Source organism: Thunnus maccoyii, chromosome 10, assembly GCF_910596095.1.
Source record: "Thunnus maccoyii chromosome 10, fThuMac1.1, whole genome shotgun sequence".
In the NCBI taxonomy this organism is placed as follows: domain Eukaryota; kingdom Metazoa; phylum Chordata; class Actinopteri; order Scombriformes; family Scombridae; genus Thunnus; species Thunnus maccoyii.
In genome coordinates, this window is record NC_056542.1 from 1,049,175 (window position 1) to 1,073,616 (window position 24,442).

The 24,442-nt window shown below is 40.8% G+C and overlaps 1 protein-coding gene across 4 annotated transcripts in view; it reads right to left on the reverse strand.

Moving 5' to 3' along the window:
• slc4a7 (solute carrier family 4 member 7) overlaps positions 1-22,214 on the reverse strand; it is a 57,684-nt gene extending 35,470 nt beyond the window's left edge. For 2 of the 4 annotated variants that reach the window (XM_042422685.1, XM_042422681.1), the window contains exons 1-5: positions 8,450-8,817; positions 2,022-2,103; positions 879-1,019; positions 653-791; positions 1-68 (exon numbers count right to left, since the gene is read on the reverse strand). The exon at positions 1-68 is cut by the window's left edge and continues 93 nt beyond it. In XM_042422685.1, coding sequence (XP_042278619.1) covers positions 1-68; positions 653-791; positions 879-1,019; positions 2,022-2,103; positions 8,450-8,506 — 487 coding nt within the window. In that variant the 5' untranslated portion in view covers positions 8,507-8,817. Of the gene's footprint in view, positions 69-652; positions 792-878; positions 1,020-2,021; positions 2,104-8,449; positions 8,819-22,022 lie in introns of those variants that run through there. The other 2 variants (XM_042422684.1, XM_042422682.1) reach the window with 2 other exon arrangements.
• Positions 22,215-24,442: the final 2,228 nt, after the last annotated feature.

Sequence of the window (24,442 nt, forward strand, 5' to 3'; positions counted from 1 at the left end):
ACGTGGCCACGTACGGTTTACTCCAACGCTCGCCGCCGTCCTCCACGTCCTCCTCGAACTTCAGCCACCTGAACACAAAACACAGTTATCTTAACATACTAGTGCGCAGTTGTATAAAGCATCAAGTGTCTCAGATTGTACAAATATAACTTGTCACAATCAGTCTAAAGAATTCTTCAGTCTTCAACTCACTTCTAGATCCATTAACTGCACAGACCCTGATTATCAAACATTAAATACTTCCATTAAAGCAGAATCCGCTTGTCACATAGTCACACTCAAAACATTATTTTTGCTGGTAGTTAGCAGTTGTCCAGGTGTTATGATGACTTATCTACTGGATTTATAAGGAAAGTTGTTCAAGAGCTGACAAAGACTCCTGGAGGAAGATAAAACATCAACACTGAGTTATAAATCCTGAATAAATAAAAACTAATCCTGCACGAAGAACAACGGATCAGTGATGAAAGCAGAGTGGTGTGTTATTGTAAATAAAGTGATGTGTGGTGTTATTTTAAACATGTGAAATGGCGTAAGGATCATCTTGGATCAATCAAACAACTGTGGAGCATTATTATAAATAAAAATAACGTTTGAATGAGAGGAAGTAAAACTCTGTTTGTATGTAATAGAACATGGAGCGTGTCCTCGCCTGGCGGTCTCCTTCCACTCCTGCATGTCTCCGTCTCTGAAGGCGATCTCGTCCAGCTCGGTGAACAGGTCGTGGGGGATGTGCTCCTCGTCGTCATCCTCCGTGCCGAGGATGAACTGGACTCTCTGAGACGGCGTGTCTGCAGCGAAAACGGCGACAAACTCTTCATCGTATCATCGGTTCATGATGTTAACGTGTGTGAATGTGTGTAAACACCGTGACCAACCGTATGTCGGCGACTCTCGTCCGTCCTCCCGGTCCGAGCGGTCCCGTCGTTTCCGGTGATGTCTGTGTCCTCGGTGACGGTGCCGCCGCCGGCTCTGTCGACCCAGAGGGACGTGAACGCCGACGTACACCGCCCTGTGACCTGACGGAGGAAATACAGTCACAACAGAGCACAGACGACACAAACAGGAGCCCCGATGCACCAGAAAACACTCTGATCTGTATTCTTTAGCAAAAGTGGCTTCTAACAAATCCATAAAAATTTGGGTGCATCTTAAGCAGAAGTGTGATGAGTGTGATTAGAATAAATAATCAATTATTTCCTCAACTTTTACTTTAAATACTGAATCAGAAATAACCCAGAAAACAACGTTGTCTGATATAACCGACAGAAATAACACAGTTAGTGACACACCGACGTCTCCAGGACGTTTCAGTTCATGGTTATGAGTCTAATTAGGGCCGGGAATCTTTAGGAATCTTTAGGAATCTTTGGGAATCTTTGAGAATCTTTGGGAATCTTTGGGAATCTTTGGGAATCTTTGGGGATCTTTGAGGATCTTTGAGAATCTTTGAGAATCTTTGAGAATCTTTGGGAATCTTTGGGAATCTTTGAAAATCTTTGAGAATCTTTGAGAATCTTTGAGAATCTTTGAGAATCTTTGGGAATCTTTGGGAATCTTTGGGATTCTTACAATTCAATTCTTGGTGTCCGATTCGATTCAGAATCCATTCTTGATTCATTGAATAGAAAATGAAGCATTATCTTTAGTCTCTTGAACCAGTACACTGCGTGCCAAACCAGTCACTGTCCACTGAACTGCAATATGAAACATAACAGTTCACCCACCACTTCCTCTAATATACAGTACACACACAAATATTAATATTCCTGCTTCTGATAGAAATAAATACAAATGAGAAATCATGAATGAATCAAAAGGAGTGTTTCCTCTCAGACACGATGAGTCTTTTGGCTTTTTATACTCGTTCATGTTGAAAAGTGTCCACAGCTGACTGACTCATGTAAAGAGGAGAATAAATACGGGCTGAATCATCTCTGCTACTCTCTGTTTGATTGTAAATACAGACAGAAGTGTGTGTGTGTGTGTGTGTGTGTGTGTGTGTGTGTGTGTTGACTCACTCTCCAGCTCTTCCTTCTCAAAGTTAGTGTAGAGGGTGGAGCTGGTCTTCCCGCGGTCCAGCACCGCCTCGTCATCGTTCCCCTGCAGCAAACATGCAAACAGGCAACAGGTAAATCAATAAGATAAGGTTTTAATTTGACATAAAGCAGCTACTCAAACACACTAAACTAATATTTATTCATTAATCAGCTGACCGACCACACACACAGTAATTATTTAGTGTGTTCATGGTGCTGAACCTTCACAGAAACTGTCAGCAGGTTTTACAATTATTTTAAGAAGGCGGGAAGTTTAGACATTAACAGCAGAACCAAAGCAGCCGACTTTAAAGCTCATTGATTAGAGAGTAAGACGAGTCAGCAGGATCATTTCTTGTTGGACGTGTACGACGTTACTGACCTCGTCTGCTTTCTAATAACATTATTATTTGTCTGTATGAGATAAGTATAAAAGGATGATACCAGACAGGTTGGGGAGGCTATTAGAGCCACAACTAACCATTATTTTCATTATCAATTAATCTGTCGACTGTCTTCTCGATTAATCAATTAGTTGTTTGGTCCATAAAACGTCAGAAAACGGTGAAACTGAACGTCCTTAAATGTCTCGTTCTGAAAGATCTTCAGTTTACTGTCACAGAGACGAAAGAAACCAGAAAATATTCACATTTCAGAAGCTGCAATCAGAGAATTTGGATGTTTTTTTTCTTAAAAAATAACTCAAAACAATCAATTGATTATCAGAATAGTTGCAGATCAATTCAACGGTTGGCAGCTAATCTATTAATCAGCTGATCGTTGCAGCTCTTGGCCTCTCGCCAACAAAACGCCATCAAGTCCGTTTACTTCTAGAACAGTTCCTGCTGTTAAACAGATGGAAACGTGAACAGTTCAGTACCAGCACGTTCAGTTATAACTGGTTATACTGGCCAGCGGCTGTGGTATCCATCATAGAAAACACACTAACTGAACTGTTAACAGACAGAATCAAACTCTGGTTTTAGTTTCTGTCACTATGTGCGTCTGGTTTTCTGTTTCCATCATAATAATAATCATCATATTCCTCCTGAAATATTGATTTTTCCTAAACTGTGACACTCAGTCTGTCCGTCTCACAGCCGACAGGATCGCCGTGAGTCAAAGTGTCGCCGCTGAAGTCAACAGGAAGTTGATTGAGAGTAAACAGCTTCCTGCATCATCATTTTATTTGTGTTGTTATAACTTTGTTTCCTCTTTTTGTTCTTATACACACACATACATATACATATACATATACACACACACACACACACACACACACACACACACACACACACACACACTCAGCGCTCCAGTCTCGGCGTGTGTCAGACAGGAAGTGAAGCTCCATGCTGGTTGGTTGTAACTCAGCTGTGAAACTGCACTTAAAGCCTGCTGTCTGTTTGTACAGCAGCATGCTGACACACACACACACACACACACACACACACACACACACACACACACCCCTGACTGAACACATTTAATCCGTCACTGAAACTGTGTAAACTCACATCACACACTTTAATCCGTCACTTCATACATTTAACCGACTGGATGTTTCAGCTGCTTGTGATTCAGGATGAAAATCAGACGTCAGAATTAACATTAAAACACATTAAAGTTACATTTTTCTCCTCGATAACGTCTGAAACTTTGGTCGCAGGTTGTAAAGCTCAGACGGAGAAACTGGACAGTAAATTCTGTCAGATTTTCCCCCCCGAGCGACCAGCAGGAAACCTCAGTCTGGTCTCATGTGGGATTTGTTACTAAATCTGCTTTTAATCACAGAGACACTAATGCACACTGTTATTTCCATTTCATCTAGTTTTTATTTCACAGATTGTATTATTATAACTTTTACATTTTTTATTTTATGACATTTTCATAATTTTTGCTTCTCATGTGCATTAATGTCTTAAACAGTTTTACTGTCTTATTATCAGCTCGTCAGTCATCTGTGAACTGCACTACAAATAAAGGTTGATTGATTGGTTGATTGTTATCAAGCTTTTTAAAGATACATTCATTTGAGAAACATGTCAATTAAAAATGTTAAATGTCAAAAACAGAAGCTGTAACACAAAAAAGAAAAAGTAAAAAAAGATTATGAATCTGATGACAGTTTAAGTTGTTACCAAAACAAACAGATTGAAGTTTTTATGAACATTTACTACTTGTGTGTAGTGAAAACACCAGATGTTAAGAACACTTGTTTCCTGTCTGAGGTGTAACAGTAGCTGAGCAGATAAAAATCAAAAGTCAACACACTGAGTGAATAAATGTTGATGTGCATGAATCATGTGATTTTTCCCTCTAAACTTCTCACATGCTTTCATTTCAATAAATGTTCAAATGATCCAATATTTCAGCAAAAATCAAAAGATTAGAGAAAAAGTCCAAAAACTGAAAACAGATTTGTGTATCAGAACTTTGTTTTTTCTTCTTTCCTCTCCCATTAATCATCTCACCACCCCTCAGATTTATCTGCTGACCCTTTGGAGGGGCCCGACCCCTAGGTTGGGAACCACCGGACATAATATTTATGTACTTTTACTGTGGTAGGATTTTACATGCAGGACTTGTAACAGAGTATTTTTATACTGCTGTATCAGTGCTTTTACTGCAGAGTACAGCGGCGGCTACCGGAGGCTCCTCCTCTTTCTCTCTCTCTGCCACGATGAACCGCCGGACGCATTCTGATGATGTCGTGAAAGTGTAGATGACTGAAGTGTCGTCCAGGTCCAAATAAGCTGTGAGGCCTCCAAGCAGAGCGGAGTGACAGATCCATCCGGTTCATGGAGGTTAAATATAGATTTTTACACTCTGTTGGACACACAGCTCAGAGGATCGCTCCCTTCCTGTCATCACAGAGTCTGTTATCATACGAACCAACGCAACAGGAAGTAGAGATATGTGGCTGCTTCTGCTTCAGTCCACAGTTCAGCTCTTAAATATTCTGCACTTTACATGCAAAATATGATTCAGTTTTGGAGTTTTTAAAACTTCACCATGTTTTTTTTTTTTTTTTTTTTTTAAATCACAACCACAAAGACCCAAACTTCAACATCTCGGTTGAAGCTCCAGTGAGACAGAATGAAGGTCATGGGGGGTGAAATAAGTGAAGTCATGTGTCTGGATGGTACAGTAACCATGGTGAGATGACAGGATCTGGTCTGAGCACATCAAAGAAACGTCTTTGTTTCATCCAGACTTGATGACTGTAATGTGTTTTCTGCTCTGATACCTGCTGGTGCTTCACGTCTTCAGATGCTGCAGCTACAATCTCAACTAAAACAAGAACATTTGATCTTATTGCATCAATTCTAGTCTCGTTCACTGGCTTCCTTCGTATGTTAGATCAGACTTTAAGGAGCCTCGTCATACCTGCCTGACCTCCTTCAACCTGATGTTCCATCAGCAGCTCTCTGCTGTCTGTCAGCAGGACCTCGTTCTGCCGAGTCTGCTGACTCCTTTAAATCTGAACTAAATATTCGTCTTTCTGCCTCAACCTTTAATTAGTTTAATTAGTATTTCATGACCTTGTTCTGCATGTGTGTGTGTGTGTGTGGGATCTCAGTCTCAATGAGTTTATTAAACTTTGTAAATTAAAAACCTTGTTTGTCCGTCCAACGAGATTATTGATTATTGCATCTGTTCTGATAACCACTGTATCTCTCTATAAGCACACGAGTGTCCAAGCTGTGTGAATGATGTCCTGTCTCTCTCTCTGTCCTGTGTGAATGATGTCCTGTCTCTCTCTCTCCTCTGTATGAATGATGTCCTGTCTCTCTCTCTGTCCTGTGTGAATGATATCCTGTCTCTCTCTTTGTCCTGTGTGAATGATGTCCTGTCTCTCTCTCTCTCTGTCCTGTGTGAATGACGTCCTGTCTCTCTCTCTCTCCTGTGTGAATGATATCCTGCCTCTCTCTTTGTCCTGTGTGAATGATATCCTGTCTCTCTCTCTCTGTCCTGTGTGAATGATGTCCTGTCTCTCTCTGTCCTGTGTGAATGATCTCCTGTCTCTCTCTCTCTCTGTCCTGTGTGAATGATGTCCTGTCTCTCTCTCTGTCCTGTGTGAATGATGTCCCGTCTCTCTCTCCTCTGTGTGAATGATGTCTTGTCTCTCTCTCTCTGTCCTGTGTGAATGATGTCCTGTCTCTCTCTCTGTCCTGTGTGAATGATGTCCTGTCTGTCTCTCTCTGTCCTGTGTGAATGATGTCCCGTCTCTCTCTCTGTCCTGTGTGAATGATGTCCTGTCTCTCTCTCTGTCCTGTGTGAATGATGTCCCGTCTCTCTCTCCTCTGTGTGAATGATGTCTTGTCTCTCTCTCTCTGTCCTGTGTGAATGATGTCCCGTCTCTCTCTCCTCTGTGTGAATGATGTCCCGTCTCTCTCTCCTCTGTGTGAATGATGTCTTGTCTCTCTCTCTGTCCTGTGTGAATGACGTCCTGTCTCTCTCTCTCTCTCCTCTGTGTGAATGATGTCTTGTCTCTCTCTCTCTGTCCTGTGTGAATGATGTCCTGTCTCTCTCTCCTCTGTGTGAATGATGTCTTGTCTCTCTCTCTCTGTCCTGTGTGAATGATGTCCCGTCTCTCTCTCCTCTGTGTGAATGATGTCCCGTCTCTCTCTGTCCTGTATGAATGATGTCCCGTCTCTCTCTCTGTCCTGTGTGAATGATGTCCCGTCTCTCTCTCCTCTGTGTGAATGATGTCCCGTCTCTCTCTCTGTCCTGTGTGAATGATGTCCCGTCTCTCTCTGTCCTGTGTGAATGATGTCCTGTCTCTCTCTCTCTGTCCTGTGTGAATGACGTCCTGTCTCTCTCTCTCTCTCCTCTGTGTGAATTATGTCCTGTCTCTCTCTCTCTGATTCCAGCTTATTAAATGTGAATATTTTCTGGTTTCTTTAGTCTCTATGATAATCGTCTTTGACTTTGGGAAACACTGATCCACATTTTTCACCATTTTCTAACATTTTATGGACCAAATAAATAATTGATTAATCCAAAACATAACTGCAGATTAATCAATAATGAAAATAATCGTTATTTGCAGCTGAACAATGAGCCACATACAGAGAGAGACTGGATCACTGACACAGCTACAGACACTAACACAGTCATTTCTTTGGCTGCAGCCTCTGACAGAACAAATATTATTCTGATTATTTAACTAACTTGTTGACTATAAACCAAATGAAATATTTCCTGATATGCTTCTATCTTGATTTGCACTTCGCTCTGCAGAAACCCACAGCAGCAGCAGCACAAACTGAAACTCACTCTGCAGATTAAGAAAGTGCACGAGTAGAAGCAACATCACACTCAACAGTTAACTGCAGCTAAAATATCAATCAATACGTATTTAAGAAGCTCTCTGATGCCGAGTGAGACCTGCAGCCTGTACGTGTAGACATTCATTCACAAAATAAAGACGGCAGTGATACGAGAAGGAAAGCATCAGAGAAGATGACGACGTCTAGTTTTAGGCTCCTAAAAATAAAAACTGTCCCGCAGAAATATAAAGATTATTCTGACGTGAAGATCAGATTTCAGATTTAGTCTCAACGTGCATTTATTATCCTTTTCCTCCTTACTGTTTTTCTCCGTCTCTGTGAGGGTTGAAGGTCGTATGTTGTATTGAGCATAATTCACTGAAAACTCGATCAACAGAAAATTGATCAGCAACAGTTGTTTGTGGAGCTGAAACCGTTAGTCAACTAAAACTCGTCAAAATACTCATATAACAGTTTGTCAGATGTGAATATTTGCTGGTTTCTTTAGTCTGCTGTGTCATTAAACTGAATCTCTTTGGTTGTGGACAGTTGAAGAGTCTTAGTGTTGATGAAACTGATTGATTAATAGAGAAAATAATGAAGAGATGAGTTGATAATGAAAATAATCGTTAGTAGCAGCCCTAATTGTTTCTTTTTTGTTTGTTTGTTTGTTTGTTTTTTAGGGAAAGTGCGAAAATTCACTGATGAGTCTTTGCATTTTCATTTATCGCTATTATATTCAGTTTATAGAGACACTAGAATCAATTAATCTAAAACTATTTATCCATAAAATAGTTGCTGAAAACTTATTAATTGTTATTGCAGTTCTACATTTATGATTTTGCAGCTTCATACATAAAACTGACCTGACTAACGACTGCATGGATTAAACAAATGCAGTTAAAATCTATATTAATAACATGTTAGACTGTGAATGTTGAGGCAGCCTTGATGATGTACATGTGGGTTCACATCTGATCTCTTTTCCTGTTTATTTGTCTCTTTTTTCTAAAAATGCTTTGATGATACAGTCTGCAGTTATCACCACAAAACAGTCTGTTACGTGCAGCGAAGCCACCACGAGGGCCCCAAAACCACAAACTGTTCACGTAAAACCCAAGAACAGCAGATACATACCAGTGACATCGCTCTGGCCACCCGCTGACTGACTATATCACCCCAGAAGTCTCCCATAGCTGCTCCGTCCAGAAACACAGGCCAGCGTGTCAAACCAACTCTCCTCAGACGCCAAGAAGCACGCAGTGAAAAACAGAAAAAACCTTCCAAAACAAGAGCGAGTTAACTTCCTTCTTGAAGTAGAAAAGATAAATCCAGCAGCTCTTCTGCCCGCAGCTGGGATATAAACAGTGGTGTGTGTGTGTGGATCTGCGAGACGTCTCAGGTTCAGTAAGTAAATACAGACGCTGAGCTGCCAGCAGCCTCGGCTATGATTCAGGTATTTATAGCTGAGCGTGTTGCTTCACTGAGCGCCTGTCAGAGCGACCGGAGGGCCTGGAAGTCTGCAAACACAGCAAGAAGAAAAAAAAAAAAAAACTGAAAACACAGGAGGCGGGGCTCCTGCTTGAACGTGTCATCATCCACATAACTGAGCAGGAAAAAAGACAAACAGAGCAGGTCAGACTCGGAAACTAACTCCTTTATTTTACAAGAAAGTCCTCACTGTCACAGCTGCTGCTGCTGCTGGAATCACCCAGCAAGTTTCCATTCGCATCCAGTCCACTACCAGGTCCTGAACTTTGTGTTCATTATGAGTCTCTCACCAGCTGTTGAATTATTTTAAAATCAGAACTATTTCTAACAAACAGTGTATCCATCCACCCAGTGAGAAATAGTCCCCGCACAGTGCTCAGACTTTTAAAATATTATATTTTTTATATTGATTTTTACTCAACGTACCCAGTCTGTGATCCGTCGTGTGGTCACATGATCCATCGTGTCAAACAGCAGCTTCACATGTGAACACTGTGTTCCAGCTGTGAGTCTGAACATGTTTCAACCTTCAGCAGAGCAGCTCTCTCTACTAGATTTATGACATTTTTCTTTCTGCTTATTATTATTATATCTAGAATAAACTCTGACTTCCTGGGTGGCTTTAATCCTGGTAATTAACTGAGGTAAAGCTGCATAAAGAAGTCCATTAATTGATTATCTTAATTAATTGTTTTGAGTCACTTTTAAGGGAGAAAAAGACATTTTTCACCATTTCCTGACATTTGATAGACCAAACAACTAACGGATTAATTAGTTGCAGCCTTGAACTGCAGCTGATTGTCTGTCTGAGAGTCAGGTTGGATAAATGTGACTTGCCAAAGGGACATCGGCAGCAGCAGCAGCAGCAGTGGAAGCTCTTTTTTTATTTTTAAAGTAAACATTTTTGGGGTTTTGCATCTGTCAACAATGAAAAGTTTCCATTTGGCAACATTAATACCTGTGGTATCCTCTCCTCATGTGCCTCCTCTTCCTCTCAGCAACATAATCCTACAAACACTCTCCTCTGAGCTCCTTTATGGCCGAATAAACAGACACAGAACTTGAGGATCATAACAGGAACAAGAAACTAACTTCCTCTCTTATCAGAAGTCTGCTGGAGACCGAACCCTGTGACGCGCTGCTGTGCAAACTAAACTGCACTGAAGCGGCTGCAGAGATCAGTGAACACATGCTGCACTGCTGCAGGGCTGCAAAAAAAAAAGAGGAACTAGACTTTCACACAGTTCTGTTACTGTAATGGAAACGTGTAATGTCTGTAGATTGTTTGCACAAATACCACAACAGAGGAAAAAACGTATGTAATGTGAGCAGCGGACGTGAAAAAAGCACGAAGGGCTTCAACAGACAGACCAACTTCAAAGTGACAGTGAAAACCACAGAACAGGAACGGAACAAAGTGGGCGTCTGTTCACAGACAGTCTCTACGCTGACCTCCTCCTGCATCATCACAACATGACATTCAGAATATAAATACAAGCCTGAGAACAATAAGAGCAATAAAAACGCTTGACGTGTCCCAGCCAATCACATTCAGACTGTGTTCGTCTTAGAAATCTGTCTGGACCTCCAAAACATGAGACCAACGTGAGACCGACGTGAGACCAACGTGAGACCGACGTGAGACCGACGTGAGACCGACGTGAGACCGACGTGAGGTGAACGAAGAGTCGTCGATACAAGCTGAGCTGTAACTACCTTTTATTTTCATTATCAATTCTTTGGCACTTATTTTCTCATTTAATCGATTAATTGTTTGGTCTAAAATGAAAACAGAGCTGCAACTATGAGCTGATTAATCGTTTTTAAAGGAAACATCTCTGGTTCCAGAATGTAAAGATTATAAACTGAATAATTCTTCAGTTTTGGATTGTTGACCAAACGAGACATTTGATGTCATCACCTAGGAAACAGTGAAAATGTCGACGTTTTCTGACGTTTTCTGGACCAAATCAACTAATCCATTAAATAGAGAAAACTAGGGATGCACGATATTATCAGCACGTGATTGGTATTGGCTGATAAAAGCTCTAAAATGAAATATCGGCATCAGACGAAATGAACATTTTGTGCTGATCATGAGAGGCTGATTTGTCGCCTTCTCCTCCTCCTGACTGTGTTTCCCTCCACGGACTGTTTCACCCTGACGGTCCCGGTGTTTCCTCCGCAGGCTGCACTTCACTCGGCCGCCCGTCAGACCAGCTTGGATCCGGTTGTATCCAAACGGAGAGCCGAGGCTAACGTTAGCTGGGAGGCTAGCTGGCTGTGCTTCCCTCCGGTCATGCTGCGGCTAACGCTCCGCTAGCCTCCCAGCTAACGTTAGCCTCGGCTCTCCATGTGGATCCAACCGGAGCACCGAGTCCCGGTTTGTTATTCAGGTTAAAGTGGGAAGAAGCAGCTGAGTGAAGTGCAGCCTGCGGAGGAAACACCGGGACCGTCAGGGAGAAACAGTCCGTAGAGGAGCTGCTGTGTTCGGCTGCAGAGATAGGAAAGACTTCAGCTGACAGGATGTTTGGAAAAAAAAAAGTCTTCTTTTTGGTTTATAGCGGCGGTTGTCAACCAGCGTATCAGGTGCATTACCGCCACCTTCTGGTCCGGAGTGTGGACCAGAGATTAAATCCTACACATTAATCCTGTCTGTCTAATAAACTCAATGAAAACTCTACTGCTGCTCCCACTTGGCAGCTTCATTAAAGTTTTAATGCTGAGCTCCTGAACTCCAGTCTTCCTCAGTTCTTCTTTCATATATTGTCTTTATTGATCATATTTAGAACAATCTATGCTGCATGTATAATAGTCTCCTCAGCCAGCTGGTAATAATATGTACATATATCAGTATCGGCCACAATGAGTTGGAAATATCGACATATCGGATATCAGCAAAAAATCCAATATTGAGCATCCCTAGAGAAAATAATCAACAGATTTGGTATTATTTGGACCAGATGACGGCGCTCAATGAAACGTCAGAGGATCAAAGTTATTACGGTTCATCCTGAAGGAAACATGAATGAAGTAAAATTCATCAGAATCACAGAGATGAACTGACCGTCAGATAAATGTTGTTTGATAAATATTGTGAGAGAACGAGTCGTTCTGCTGGTAGTTCAACGCCTCATGTCGACTGGAAGATAAAAATCTGTCCAAACACATTTATGTAAGAGCGAAAACAATCAAGTCACAAATCATTTTTATTAGTCTGCTCTGAGCGGTGAGAACAGATCAGAGCAGGACAATAAAACCATTGATCTGAGGAGGAGGAGGGGAAACAGGAAGCAGTGTGTTCTGGGAAACCAGGCCTGGAGCTGCACAGGGTTCACAGTTTGGCTCAGAGGCACTTCAACAGGTTGAAGGTTTGAACTTTAAAACAGGAACTTCATCAGCTGTTCGACACGATGCTGCGGACCATTTGATTTACATCTTGATTAAAGCTGCAGCTCGTTATTAGACTCTATAAACGTCAGAACAGGAAAACCTCACGTTGGAAAAGTTGGAACGAGGGATTGTTGATATTTCTGTTGATCGACTAATCAGCTAATTAATTTATTTCAGTTTGAATCTTGATACAGAATGATGAATGTGAGCCGAGGGACAAATGTCAGCTTTTATTTTAGCTTGGCTTTAAAATAAAAGCTCTGCTATTATAAGAATGAACACACACACACACACACACACACACACTCACACACACTCACACACACTCAGAGTCGAGATAAAGTCAGACCGGCTCTCAGGACTCCCCGGAGACCAGAGACACGTCCTCCCATCTCTGCTGTCGCTCCCTTATTAGGAGAACCAGCTGAGAGGAAAAAACCACATGAAACCACATCTGGACTGCAGCCGCGTTTACTAAACACACCAGGAACTGTGGGAAAATTCACACCGGCCGACACACACACACACACACACACACACACACACACACACACACACACGCTCTGACTGACTTATGTCAATAACAGTCACTGTGAGATTAGCCAATCAGTAGCCTTTCAACAACACTAACTGTAGACCCCCCTTCTCTCCTCCCACTGACACACTTTCACTTTCTTGGGAAAAGATATTAAAAGAAAGAATCAGTAGCTTAATAATAAATATTAAGGGGGGTCATGATTTGTAAAGATCAATAGGTCATTGGTAGGGATGCACAATATTGGATTTTTTGCTGATATCTGATATATGTACATATTATTACCAGCTGGCTGAGGAGACTATTATACATGCAGCATAGATTGTACTAAGTATGATCAATAAAGACAATATATGAAGGAAGAACTGAGGAAGACTGGAGTTCAGGAGCTCAGCATTAAACCTTTAATGAACCTGCCAAGTGGGAGCAGCAGTAGAGTTTTCATTGAGTTTATTAGACAGACAGGATTAATGTGTAGGATTTAATCTCTGGTCCACACTCCGGAGCAGAAGGTGGCGGTAATGTACCTAATACGCAGGTCGCCAACCGCCGTTATAAACCAAAAAGAAGTTTTTTTTCCAAACAGAGTGGTACATCCTGTCAGCTGAAGTGTTTCCTATCTGTGCAGCCGAACACAGCAGCTCCTCTACGGACTGTTTCATCCTGACGGTCCCGGTGTTTCCTCCGCAGGCTGCACTTCACTCAGCTGCTTCTTCCCACTTTAACCTGAATAACAAACCGGGACTCGGTGCTCCGGTTGGATCCACATGGAGAGCCGAGGCTAACGTTAGCTGGGAGGCTAACGTTAGCTGGGAGGCTAGCGGAGCGTTAGCCGCAGAGGAGATGGCAACAAATCAGCCTCTCATAATCAGCAGAAATGGCCGATGCCGATATTTCATTTTAGAGTTTTTATCGGCCGATGATATCGTGCATCCCTAGTTGCAATACATGACAACCAGCCACTAGATGTCACACTATAGCACCAACATCTCCAACCAAGACAAACGTGTGTGTCGTTTACTTGATAAAGTTGGAGAAAAAACACACACACAGAGAGAGGGAGTGTGACTTCATTCTCTGCTCAGGTCATCATTACTCTATATCTATATCTATATCTTTACATAACAAATAGTTGTTTGCTGACATCCAGGGAGGCTCATAAAAGATGAGAATGAGATCATAAAAACTGTTACGTTCTCCTGTTGTATGTAAAACCTGAAGGATACTCTCTCTCTCTCTATGGATTAATCACCCAGTTATTGATAACTGATGACGTATTTATGAATGAAAAATATATTTGTGGTTCAGAAGTTCGTATTATGAAAGGAGACGGTGAAGGAATATGAACAGTACTGTACAGACAGAGTCTAAAGTTAATGTGACGTCTTCTAGAGGCGGCAGAGTTCAGAACATAGAGGAACAAACACTTGCACAGGAAATGTATCTGATAACAGAGGACAGATAATAGAAGTGGGCGGAAAAATAACAATTTTCATAATATACCTCTTGCAACAAAAAGTGTTTTTCTTGCAGAACAAAACAAAGCCTGCGTCGAGCCGAGGAGTAAAACTGCTGCAGAGAACTGAAATATGAGCTGATTGTGTTGAGCTGCAGCGGGTGTCTTTGTTTATGAGTGAATAAAGTTGTTCTCAACATCCTTCTATTACAGCAGAGCTTCTATAGGAGGAAGTCTGGAAACAGCCAAGAAAGAAATAAAAAGGAAAAGTCCCCCCAAAGCAGCTGCTGCTGCTGCTGCTGCTGCTGATGATGATGATGATGATGATGATGATGCATGTTTATATGTTTCATAACAACAGGCTCAAACCCTTTGCAGGAGGTGCTGAAGAGCATGCTGGGTAGTGTAGGAAATCCAGAGTTTCTGCAGCTTCATGAAGTATGAAAGGCTGGAAAACCAGTGACGATACGAACTACAATGATTTATTGTTATTATTATTATTATTATATCACATTTCTTTGAGTACTCCAGCAGCATATAACAATTATACAACTGGGAAATGATGTAATTAATTCAATTAATGAGACCTGAACTCGGATAAGAGGCAGAAAACGGTTCAATGCTCTAACCAGGAGTTGATTAATTGATTAGGTCGTATTCAGATCAAATCAGGCGGTGCGGTGAACCAGTCCTCCCATTCATCTGCATTTCGGCCGCGGCTGGGGAACTTTTGGAGAAACCTGACGTCACAGCAGCTGATGGCTGCGGTGGCCAATCACAGCTGGAGATCACTGATCAGAGTAGTAAACTCTGCCATGACGGGAGGACATTTATCTTCATATGATAACGTTAAAAATAAAGTCAGACTTTGCTGTCTTCTCGACTCATTTTAAAAAAGACGAGAGAAAAAGAGAGAGAGAGCAGCTGCGGTCGAGCGAGCTAGAGAGTGAATGAAGAGAGGGAGACGGCCGGTGAATCAGATCAATAAAATGTTATTTTGTGATTGTTTCACAGGGTTACGTTCTAGAGCACAAATAAACACGCCCACATCCCCCCGTCACACCTCCTCCTCTGGACCCTGCAGCTGATGGTCTGAATACAGTCTCAGTCAATCAGTGCAGCTGCAGCACATCAGCTGTCGCACCATTTTCACTGTGGTTTATAATGTTACAGTCTACAGCAGGAAGAGATGATATTCAACATCTTTACACATGAAATATGAGACGGTTTATTACTTTGAAGGAAACTGAATTTGATACTTTAAAACCTGCAGACACCCTGACTTCACTGACTGTTCGTTAAAGACGTCCATCATCTCTCTCTCTCTCTCTGTCCGATGTGTTATTTACTGTCAGTCCAGCTGTTCACACAGTCCAGCTGTTGCCGTCGACAGCGTCTTTGTGTTTCTGTAGTCACGGCGACCACAGGAGGATAACACGGTGTTTTATACTGGCTGCATCTGATAGCAGTGGTGAGTCGGGTCATGAGATACAGCAAGCAAACAGCCTCCACATGACACACACACACACACACACACACACACACACACACACACACACACACACACACACTGAACACACACAGCCAATCAGAGCCTTTGTGGGCATGACAGAAATAAATGAAAACGCTCCAGTTTCTAGTTTCTCTCTTCTGGTTTTTCCTTCTTTTCCACTTTTCTCTGTTTGTCTTCGGCTGTTTTTTTTTCTCTCTTATCCTGAAGCGTATAATATAAACTACCCATGATGCTTTTTGCACACTGTTTGTTCACATGTACAACACGACCAAATAAATAAAATAAAGAAGACTCATTGAGTCACAGTGGAAGTACTGCAGGTGTTTAAAAAGATCAGTCTGGTGCAGAGCTGCAACGATTCATTGATTAGTTCATCAACAGAACATTCATCTGCAGCAGCTCTGATATTTAAATCATTTTACAAGAAAAACATCAAGCGTTTGATGGTTCCAGGTTCTTAAAATTGAGAAGTTGCTGCTTATATTATTGTAAATTAAATATTTTGAGGTTTTGGGCTGTTTGACAGACAAAACAAGATTAATGTGACGCTCTAGTCTGCTAATCTATAACTCAACAAGGTTTCAGCCTTCTGGGAAACTCTGACACATGTTCTGACTTTATATTCTGCACATTAATAAAAAAACAACGTACTGATGGTTTAAACAACAGCCGAGACGATCACGAACTGCAGCTCGACTTCCTGCACAGTTTCTTCTTCTTCTTCTTCTGTTATCCCTGCAGACTCGGTTGCATCCTGACAGGATCCAGTCTAACGGCCCACCAGAGAGCGCCGAGCCGCTGGAGGACCAGACTGCTGACATCATCACGAGTCACCCGGGGGACGCCGCCACAACACGAGCCTGAACGCACCGCAGCTGTGTGTGTGTGTGTGTGTTTAGTCCGTGTCACTGTGCAGTCGCCGTGTTTCACCCACTTTTTAAACTCAACACGCCTGTTTTAAAATGCCGCACATACCTGTTACCATAGTTACCATGGTTACCATAGTTACCGTGCTGCAACTAACAATGATTTTCATCATCTGGTGATAATCGTTTATAAAGTCAGTTTATTAACTTTGCAGAATTTCCATTTGTGTTGAGCTGCAACGATTAGTTGATCAATCGATTAGTTGCCAACTATTAAATTAATCAACTATCTTAATGATCGATGAATCATTTTGATTCAGTTTTTAAGCTGCACGTCTTTGTTTGGTGCAGCTTCTCTAATGTGAATATTTTCTGGTTTCTTTAGGAAACACTGATCAACATTTTCACCAATTTCTGATATTTTATGGATCAAAACGACCATCAAACAATTGATTAATCAATAGAATCAATAATGAAAATAAAGGTTAGTTGCAGCTCTGATAGACAGTTTAGAGCTGCGATGACATCACGCAGGCTCTGAGACGTCGTTGACCTCAATAACTGAATTTTATAGATTAAATGTTTCATCCAGAAAATAACTGTCAGATTAAATGAGAATGAAAATAATCATTAGTTGTGAACTGAAACTATTATTTTCATCTAGAAACAGAAAATTAAATCACTTTTTGATTATTTTTGATAACTGAATCATTGTTTTTGTCAAAAAGGTGAAATATTCTCTGGTTTCTGCTTTTCAAATGTGACAATAAATCAAAACATCTGATTTTATTGAGGACAAAACAACAACACTTAACATTTTATAGACTAAGTGATTAATTGAAAACATAACTGGCAGAATATTCAATCATTTGCAGCCCTATTTTCATTATTGATTCATCTGTTGATTATTTAATTGATTAGCAGCAGCTGGACTGTCGGCTGCTGTCAGATGCATCTAAAACTCAAAGATCTTCACTGTTTATTCTCACATAAGACGAAGAAACGCAGCTGAAGGCTGAAATCAAGAGAAACCTTCTTTTAGAACTAATGTACAAAACTCTTGTTGAAAGTGTTTTAACTCTTCGTCTTCCCGCCTGCAGAACAGTCAGTAAACCCCAGAACTCCTCAGTCCAACGTTTTACAGAGAAGACGAGGAAGAGGAGGCTCGACTGAGTCATCAGTACTCTGAAGCCACAGACTTGTTATTAATGTGTTAATATGGATTATAATAGAAGAAGAATCATGTTTAAAGCATCTTCATGTTTTTCACCCTGATGGACAATAAAGATTTATTCTAATGTGTCAGCAGAAGGATTTAAACCACAGATCTGCTGCCTCAGACTCCTGCAGCTCGTCTGACTGACGACGATCGACAGACGTTCAGCGGCGATGACAGAAGCGCGGCCGAGGTTTGATGTTCAGCAGACGGAGCTGTGAGCTGATAACTGTCTGCTTCACTCTGAGCAGCACGGAAACAAACACGACGTTGTGTGTGTTTAAAAGTTGGGAAAAGTTGAGACAAACAGATGAATCACAGTCAGGAGGAGACGAGAGAGGAAGAACACAGCAGCAGCAGCAGCATGTTGATGGATGTTAATGTGTTTAGCAGCTCGTCTCTGTGGAGGGAAACTGAAACGTAGAAAAGCTGCTCAACACTTTAAAGACAAATATCTACAGCTGCAACATTATTAATCTGATGATTATTTTCTCAATTAGTCGATACATTAGTATTATTATTATTATTATTATTATTATTATTATGGTGACGTCTTGACATGTTTTTCTTTATGTGACCAGCAGTCAGTGACCTTTATATGAATCTCTGGCATCTGAACTTGTTTATGCTTTTTATCTTTTCTGTTTATCTTTTCTATGTTTGGTTGTTTTTTGTATTTTATTGGATCATAAATGACATTTAGACAAAATACAACCAAGTAAACAGCCAGAAAAAAACCCTCTCCAGCTAAAGTGATGCTAGTGCTGCTTTACAGTAACGTTAATGTAGCATTAGCTTGATAGTTAGCATTAGTTTGATCGTTAGCATTAGCTTGATAGTTAGCATTAGCTTGATCGTTAGCATTAGTTTGATCGTTAGCATTAGCTTGATCGTTAGCATTAGCTTGATCGTTAGCATTAGTTTGATAGTTAGCATTAGCTTGATCGTTAGCATTAGCTTGATCGTTAGCATTAGTTTGATCGTTAGCATTAGCTTGATAGTTAGCATTAGTTTGATCGTTAGCATTAGTTTGATCGTTAGCATTAGCTTGATCGTTAGCATTAGCTTGACTACTGCTGTATTCTCTCTGTGTTACTGTGATTAACAGCATGCTGGTTAACGTTCTGCTTCACGCTCACTCAGACTTTTAAAGAGGAAGGTTTTGATGTTTCCAGAGTGAGTGAAGGAGTCAGAAGAGGAGACAGAAGTGAGGAAGAGTAGCAGGATGAAACACGTTTCTAGTTGAATCACTGTTCTGTTAATATCTTTAATAAAAAGACACAATAACTCTGTTGACATGTTGTCTTCAGCTGCTAGAAGGTCGTTGACCTCATGACCTTCAGTCACTGATAGTTTCAGTTATTAAGAAACAAAACGCTGATTCATCTATAAATCAAACTGGTGTCTTATTGTCAGTTTTGTTATTTTGTTATATTATAAACAAACATTCAGATTTGTTTTTAACTGATACTGATCAACATTTATTCATGTGTTGTAAATAAATATTGTTAATATTTATTATCACAGCGATACAGACGACCTTTCTGCACATCTATCCCCCCCCCCCCCCCCCCCCCCCCGCCCCCCGCCACTAAACCAGCAGCTTCAGGGGTGTAAAATCCTCGAGGAGACACTGAGACCTCAGAACAATTCATCAATAATCAGAATAGTTGGTGATCAATTTATTAGCCGATTAATTGACTAATCATTGACTGTTAGTCTGTTATCACAACATCTAAAACATTATTATCCTCAGTATCATGATATTATGTGAAGCCATTAAACCCTGTAACCCTCCTCTAGACCCCGACAGGAACATGTGGGAGTAAAACTGGATGAAGCCAACTGTTGCTGAGGGTTCGATTCCCTGCTGCTGCTGCTGCTGCTGCTGCTGCTGCTGCTGCTGCTGCTGCTGCTGCTGCTGCTGCTGCTGCTGCTTTGCATCAAAGATGCTAATAAATGTCGTATTATTGTGGAGCTGCCACTCCATCTGCAGCAGACAATAAGCCGCTCCGTCAGCTCTCACAGCTCCACACAGCTGCCATTGTTCACAGCCGAGCCTCATTTGAATGAACAGAGTGAAAAGTTTCACCTCCGTTTCCATGGAGCGTCTACAGACAGGAAGTCAGCGGCTGATTAAACAGAAGACTCCTGCCTGCTGTATTACAGAGCTTCACACAACAACAACACCAACGAACAAGAAGCTGGAGGACCGAGAGAGAAAAACGCCTGCAGAGACACAAATCTGAAAATCAAAGTTTAACATGTTACAGCTGATTAAAGGAGGATCTGAGGCCATGAGAGCAGCAGATGATGGTGCTCACCTGTCAATCATGTTCTCAATAAACACCGATGAATCTATATCTAGTCTATAAAATGTCTGGAAATAGAGAAAAACGCCTAAAGAGACGCCTTCAGATGTCTTGTTTTATCTCATCAACAGTCAATCATTCAGTTTTCTACCACATGAAGGTTTCAAATCATCACATCTGAGAAGCTGCAAACCAGCTGATGTTTGTATATTTGTCCTTAATTTTCTGTTGATCAACTTCTCAATTAATCTACTAATTGTTGCAGCTTTACTCTATTAAATGTGCATCAGTGTATCCTAAAGATCTTCAGAAAATATTCACATTTAACAAGCTGCAATCAGAGAATTTGGACTTTTTTTTTACTCAAAATCAAAACAGTTGGTGATTAAATATCTGTCAATGGACAAATTAATTGATTAATTCATCGTTGCAGCTCTACTTTGTATTGTGAGCGATTGTGTGTAGTTGAGGTAAACTTCCTCTGTGGACGGTTTCTCTACTGAGGCAGACAGTCAGCAGCTGTTATTCAGGAAGGTTCTCAATAAAGCCGACACTGACTGATGTCCTGTCTCCATGGTAACCGCGCTGCAGCATCCAGCAGGATGGTGAGGACCGTTCTGGTCGGGAGAAAATCAAACCTTTATTAGTTATGAAGTTTTAAGACTTTATAACCAATGTTCACCTACATGAACGTCATCCTGACTGTAGTGGACTGGAGGTGGGAGGTCACATGACTCAGCCATCATATGAAGTCCCGCAGGTCAGGTGGGAATGAGAGGAATGTCTGAACCAGCCAAACACATGAGAACTGGTTCCATAAAATAAAAACTCTCTACATCGGATGAGAGAAGTCGTCACCAACGAGCCAAAAAGGTCAAATGTCAACCACAGAGCAGCATCAACAAACAGCTGGTGGAGATCCAGAGCCTTGCTCAAGGGCACGTTTCCTCTGGAGCTTCAAACCAGACTTCTCTTCCTGAATACACACCACCATGTAGTACAAACACATCACACACACACACACACACACACACACACACACACACACACACATCTCCACGTGCTCTGTTTGCACGTTTGCTCATGAACAACTCAACAAACTGATGATAAATGTGACATAAACGCGGGTTGTCTGAACAGCAGTCTGTCCTTCCAGCCGCTTTCACAACAGTTCATGTGATTGTTTAATCAGTCTGAACAAAACTCCGTTACTTTCTTTGTCATTTTTAAGTTTTTGTGGTCACCGGTACGACTAGATAGTTCATACAGCAGCTTAAGACATTTATTTTAAGTCGTTAGGATCTATTCCCATATTCGGCGTATAAACACGAGTTTGTCAGAGTCGCATTTTGTTAAAAACTTTGATTTCATCTTTGATTATCGGCTGAACTTCGCGCCGCTGCCGCTCAGACCGGCAGCAGCTGCGGATGAGAGCGTGAAGGGAAAGTAAAGCTAACCAGCCAGAAAAGATGATATTTTACTAAAATGAGAGCTTCTGATGGGATGTGATGCATGACGAATGTAAGATTACTTCGTAAACATTCAAATACGTGTATTACTCATAATTTAAAACGTACACAGACTTTACGTGGAGCCTCCGTACTCAGAACTGGATGATTTTATAACGGAGTTCCGTTAACGGAGAGCAGCACGCATCGGTTCTTCACTTCCTGGCATAAACGTGGTCGCTTAAAAACAAAAGCAGACGGTTTCCAGCCGTCGTTTCCAGCCGGGCTGAGAAGTTAAACCGTCACTAACACACATGTTTAATTATTCCGTGCCGGTAGTTTTTCTCTGACAGCGGGACATCTTAGAGGAAAACCTCCGGTTTGTTCTCAAAGCTCTTTACCGGGATAATTCACATCCTGCTGGGGGGAGTCGCTAGCCGCCGGCTAACAGGTACACTTGAGAGGAAAGTGGGAACTTACAGATGTGAGGAGAGGTCTCATCTGCTCGCTGTTGTCTTCATCCATCTCCGGAACACGCAGTTGAAACTCCTCTTCCTCTCCTCCGGGAGGTTAAAGCTCATCCGAGTCAGCTAACCGCCGGCTCCCCTTCTGTTTTTAGACGTTTCTCTCCTCCACTACTTTACAACTGCCTGGAATATATTAACTCCAGATGTAAAGCCCGCCCATTCTGTGATTGACAGCTCCGGACTCCGCTTACGTGGCAGAAATTGTTTCACTTCCACCAATCACAGAGCCGGAAAGTGTAATGGGCGGGGCTTTACCGGTAACAAAGCATGAGAGTTTTTCTCATTGACTTCAGGCTGCTGGCTTGTTATCAATAACACAACAGATACTGTTATTGATCCTGTAATGACAGACCAGATATTACTGATATCAACGGAAGCAAATCACTGCAGTCACCAATGAAAACAAGGAGGCCTTATCTTAAAATTATGACTTATTATCTCAAAATTATGAGGTAATAAATCATAATTATGTTTTTTTTCAATGGTGATTGCAAGGCGCTTCCGTAGATATCAGCAGTAAAAATAATATATATTATTGATAATTACTTTATATGTTTTTTTTTTATAAAGATTTAAGAGATTTTTACATTATTTTGAGTAAAAACATTTTTCAGTGACAGTAACTGTCTGACATTTGGCTGTTAATAAAAAATAAATGATAATAATAATATTAATACAGCACTTGTCCAATCTGTCATATCATCATTTCATAGATAGATAGATAGATAGATAGATAGATAGATAGATAGATAGACAGATAGATAGACAGATAGATAGACAGAGCCACTAACTTAAAAAGTGAAACGATCAGTTTGTACGGGTCCAGTAATAAAGTGATTCAGCAGTAAAACAGGATGTATTTTCATAAACAGATGACATAGAAAAGAAAATATGCAACCTCCTCTTCACTGATTCACAGGATTTTTGAGGTTTATACTGATATTAATATTTGAGAGTTCTTAAAATCTGATAATGATATAGTATATCAACCAATATTTATTATCATTACACAACCTATAACATAACTGGAAATGTACTGGGCAGCTAATCAATAAACTGATCACTATTCTCTGCTGGACAAACAGGAAAACCTTTAGCTCACTCTGGAAAAACAAGCTTGGAAAGTTTTGGGAAAGTTTGGCGTCCAAACTGTTGGCTGATTCTGCTCTTCGCTTTCATTATGAGTCAAAAGTCTTCGTTCATAATGTTGGAATTATTGAAAAACAGAAACTGGACTTTAAGAATCAAGTATAAAACAATCAGTGGTGGATGATAACTAATCATATTTATTCAAGTATTGCACTTAAAGCTGCTATAATCAATATTTCTCTGCTCCTCAGTCTGATCTATACAGTGAGTAATGTGTTGGTGATGAACCTACAGAGAATCATCAGAGACTCTGCAGCTCCTCTCGGCTTTACGGAGCTTTATAGTGAGTTTCAGCTCATTGTTTATCTGTCCGGCTGCAACTTTACTGTTTACTGGTTCACTCTCAGCGTCTCATAGCGTCATTTTGGCACCAAACAGCAAACAGACACAGTTAGCTGTAGACTAGCTGGTGAACATAGTGGAGCATTTAGCAGCTAAAGAGCCAGATATTTCCCTCAGGAGTTGGTGGAGAGTAAAAACAGAACTAAAAGAGAAACACGACTCCACATGAATGATAATGTTGCTAAAAATACTTCTGTAAGCAATGGAGTATTTTTTTACTTTGATACTTTAACATACTGTTCAAGTTAAATTTGACGGCAGTAAAAACAACCTGAACACATGAGTGACGTAGAATTTACAAAACCAGAAATATTTCAACTACAAAAACTGTTTGTGCTGCTGTTGAGGGTTAAATTGGACCCAAATTAATTCATAAAATCAAAAAGTTCACATTCAATAACATTCAGTGAAATAAGTTCGGCTGTTGTTTTCTCCTGTTTGAGGTAACTTGAGGTTCTCAATGGTTTTTTTCTCCATAAACAACTGATGTATACTCATAGCATCTAACACAGTTATATATTTATATTCTGGTTCCTTTATCTACTGGAAACTCTTTATCTGCAGTAGTTTTTCTTATATCTTTACTGTTAATCTTGTATATAATTATTTTTGCCTGCAGTATTGAGCCTCGTCATCAGCATCTCATTGTTCAGATGATGTTTTTTCCACACAAATGGCAAATAAACTTAAATTTGAACCTGAAATTGATTTAAAATCTAAAGAACAGACTCTTCCTGCTCGGTATAGAGACTAATCATGAGGGAATACTGTCAGGATATGAACAGGTTAAGTACTGAAAACACATCAAAAGGCATTCTGGGAAAGACAGGAAGTAGGCGAGGAACAAAAAAATCACAGCTGTGAAAAGAATAAAATAAATAT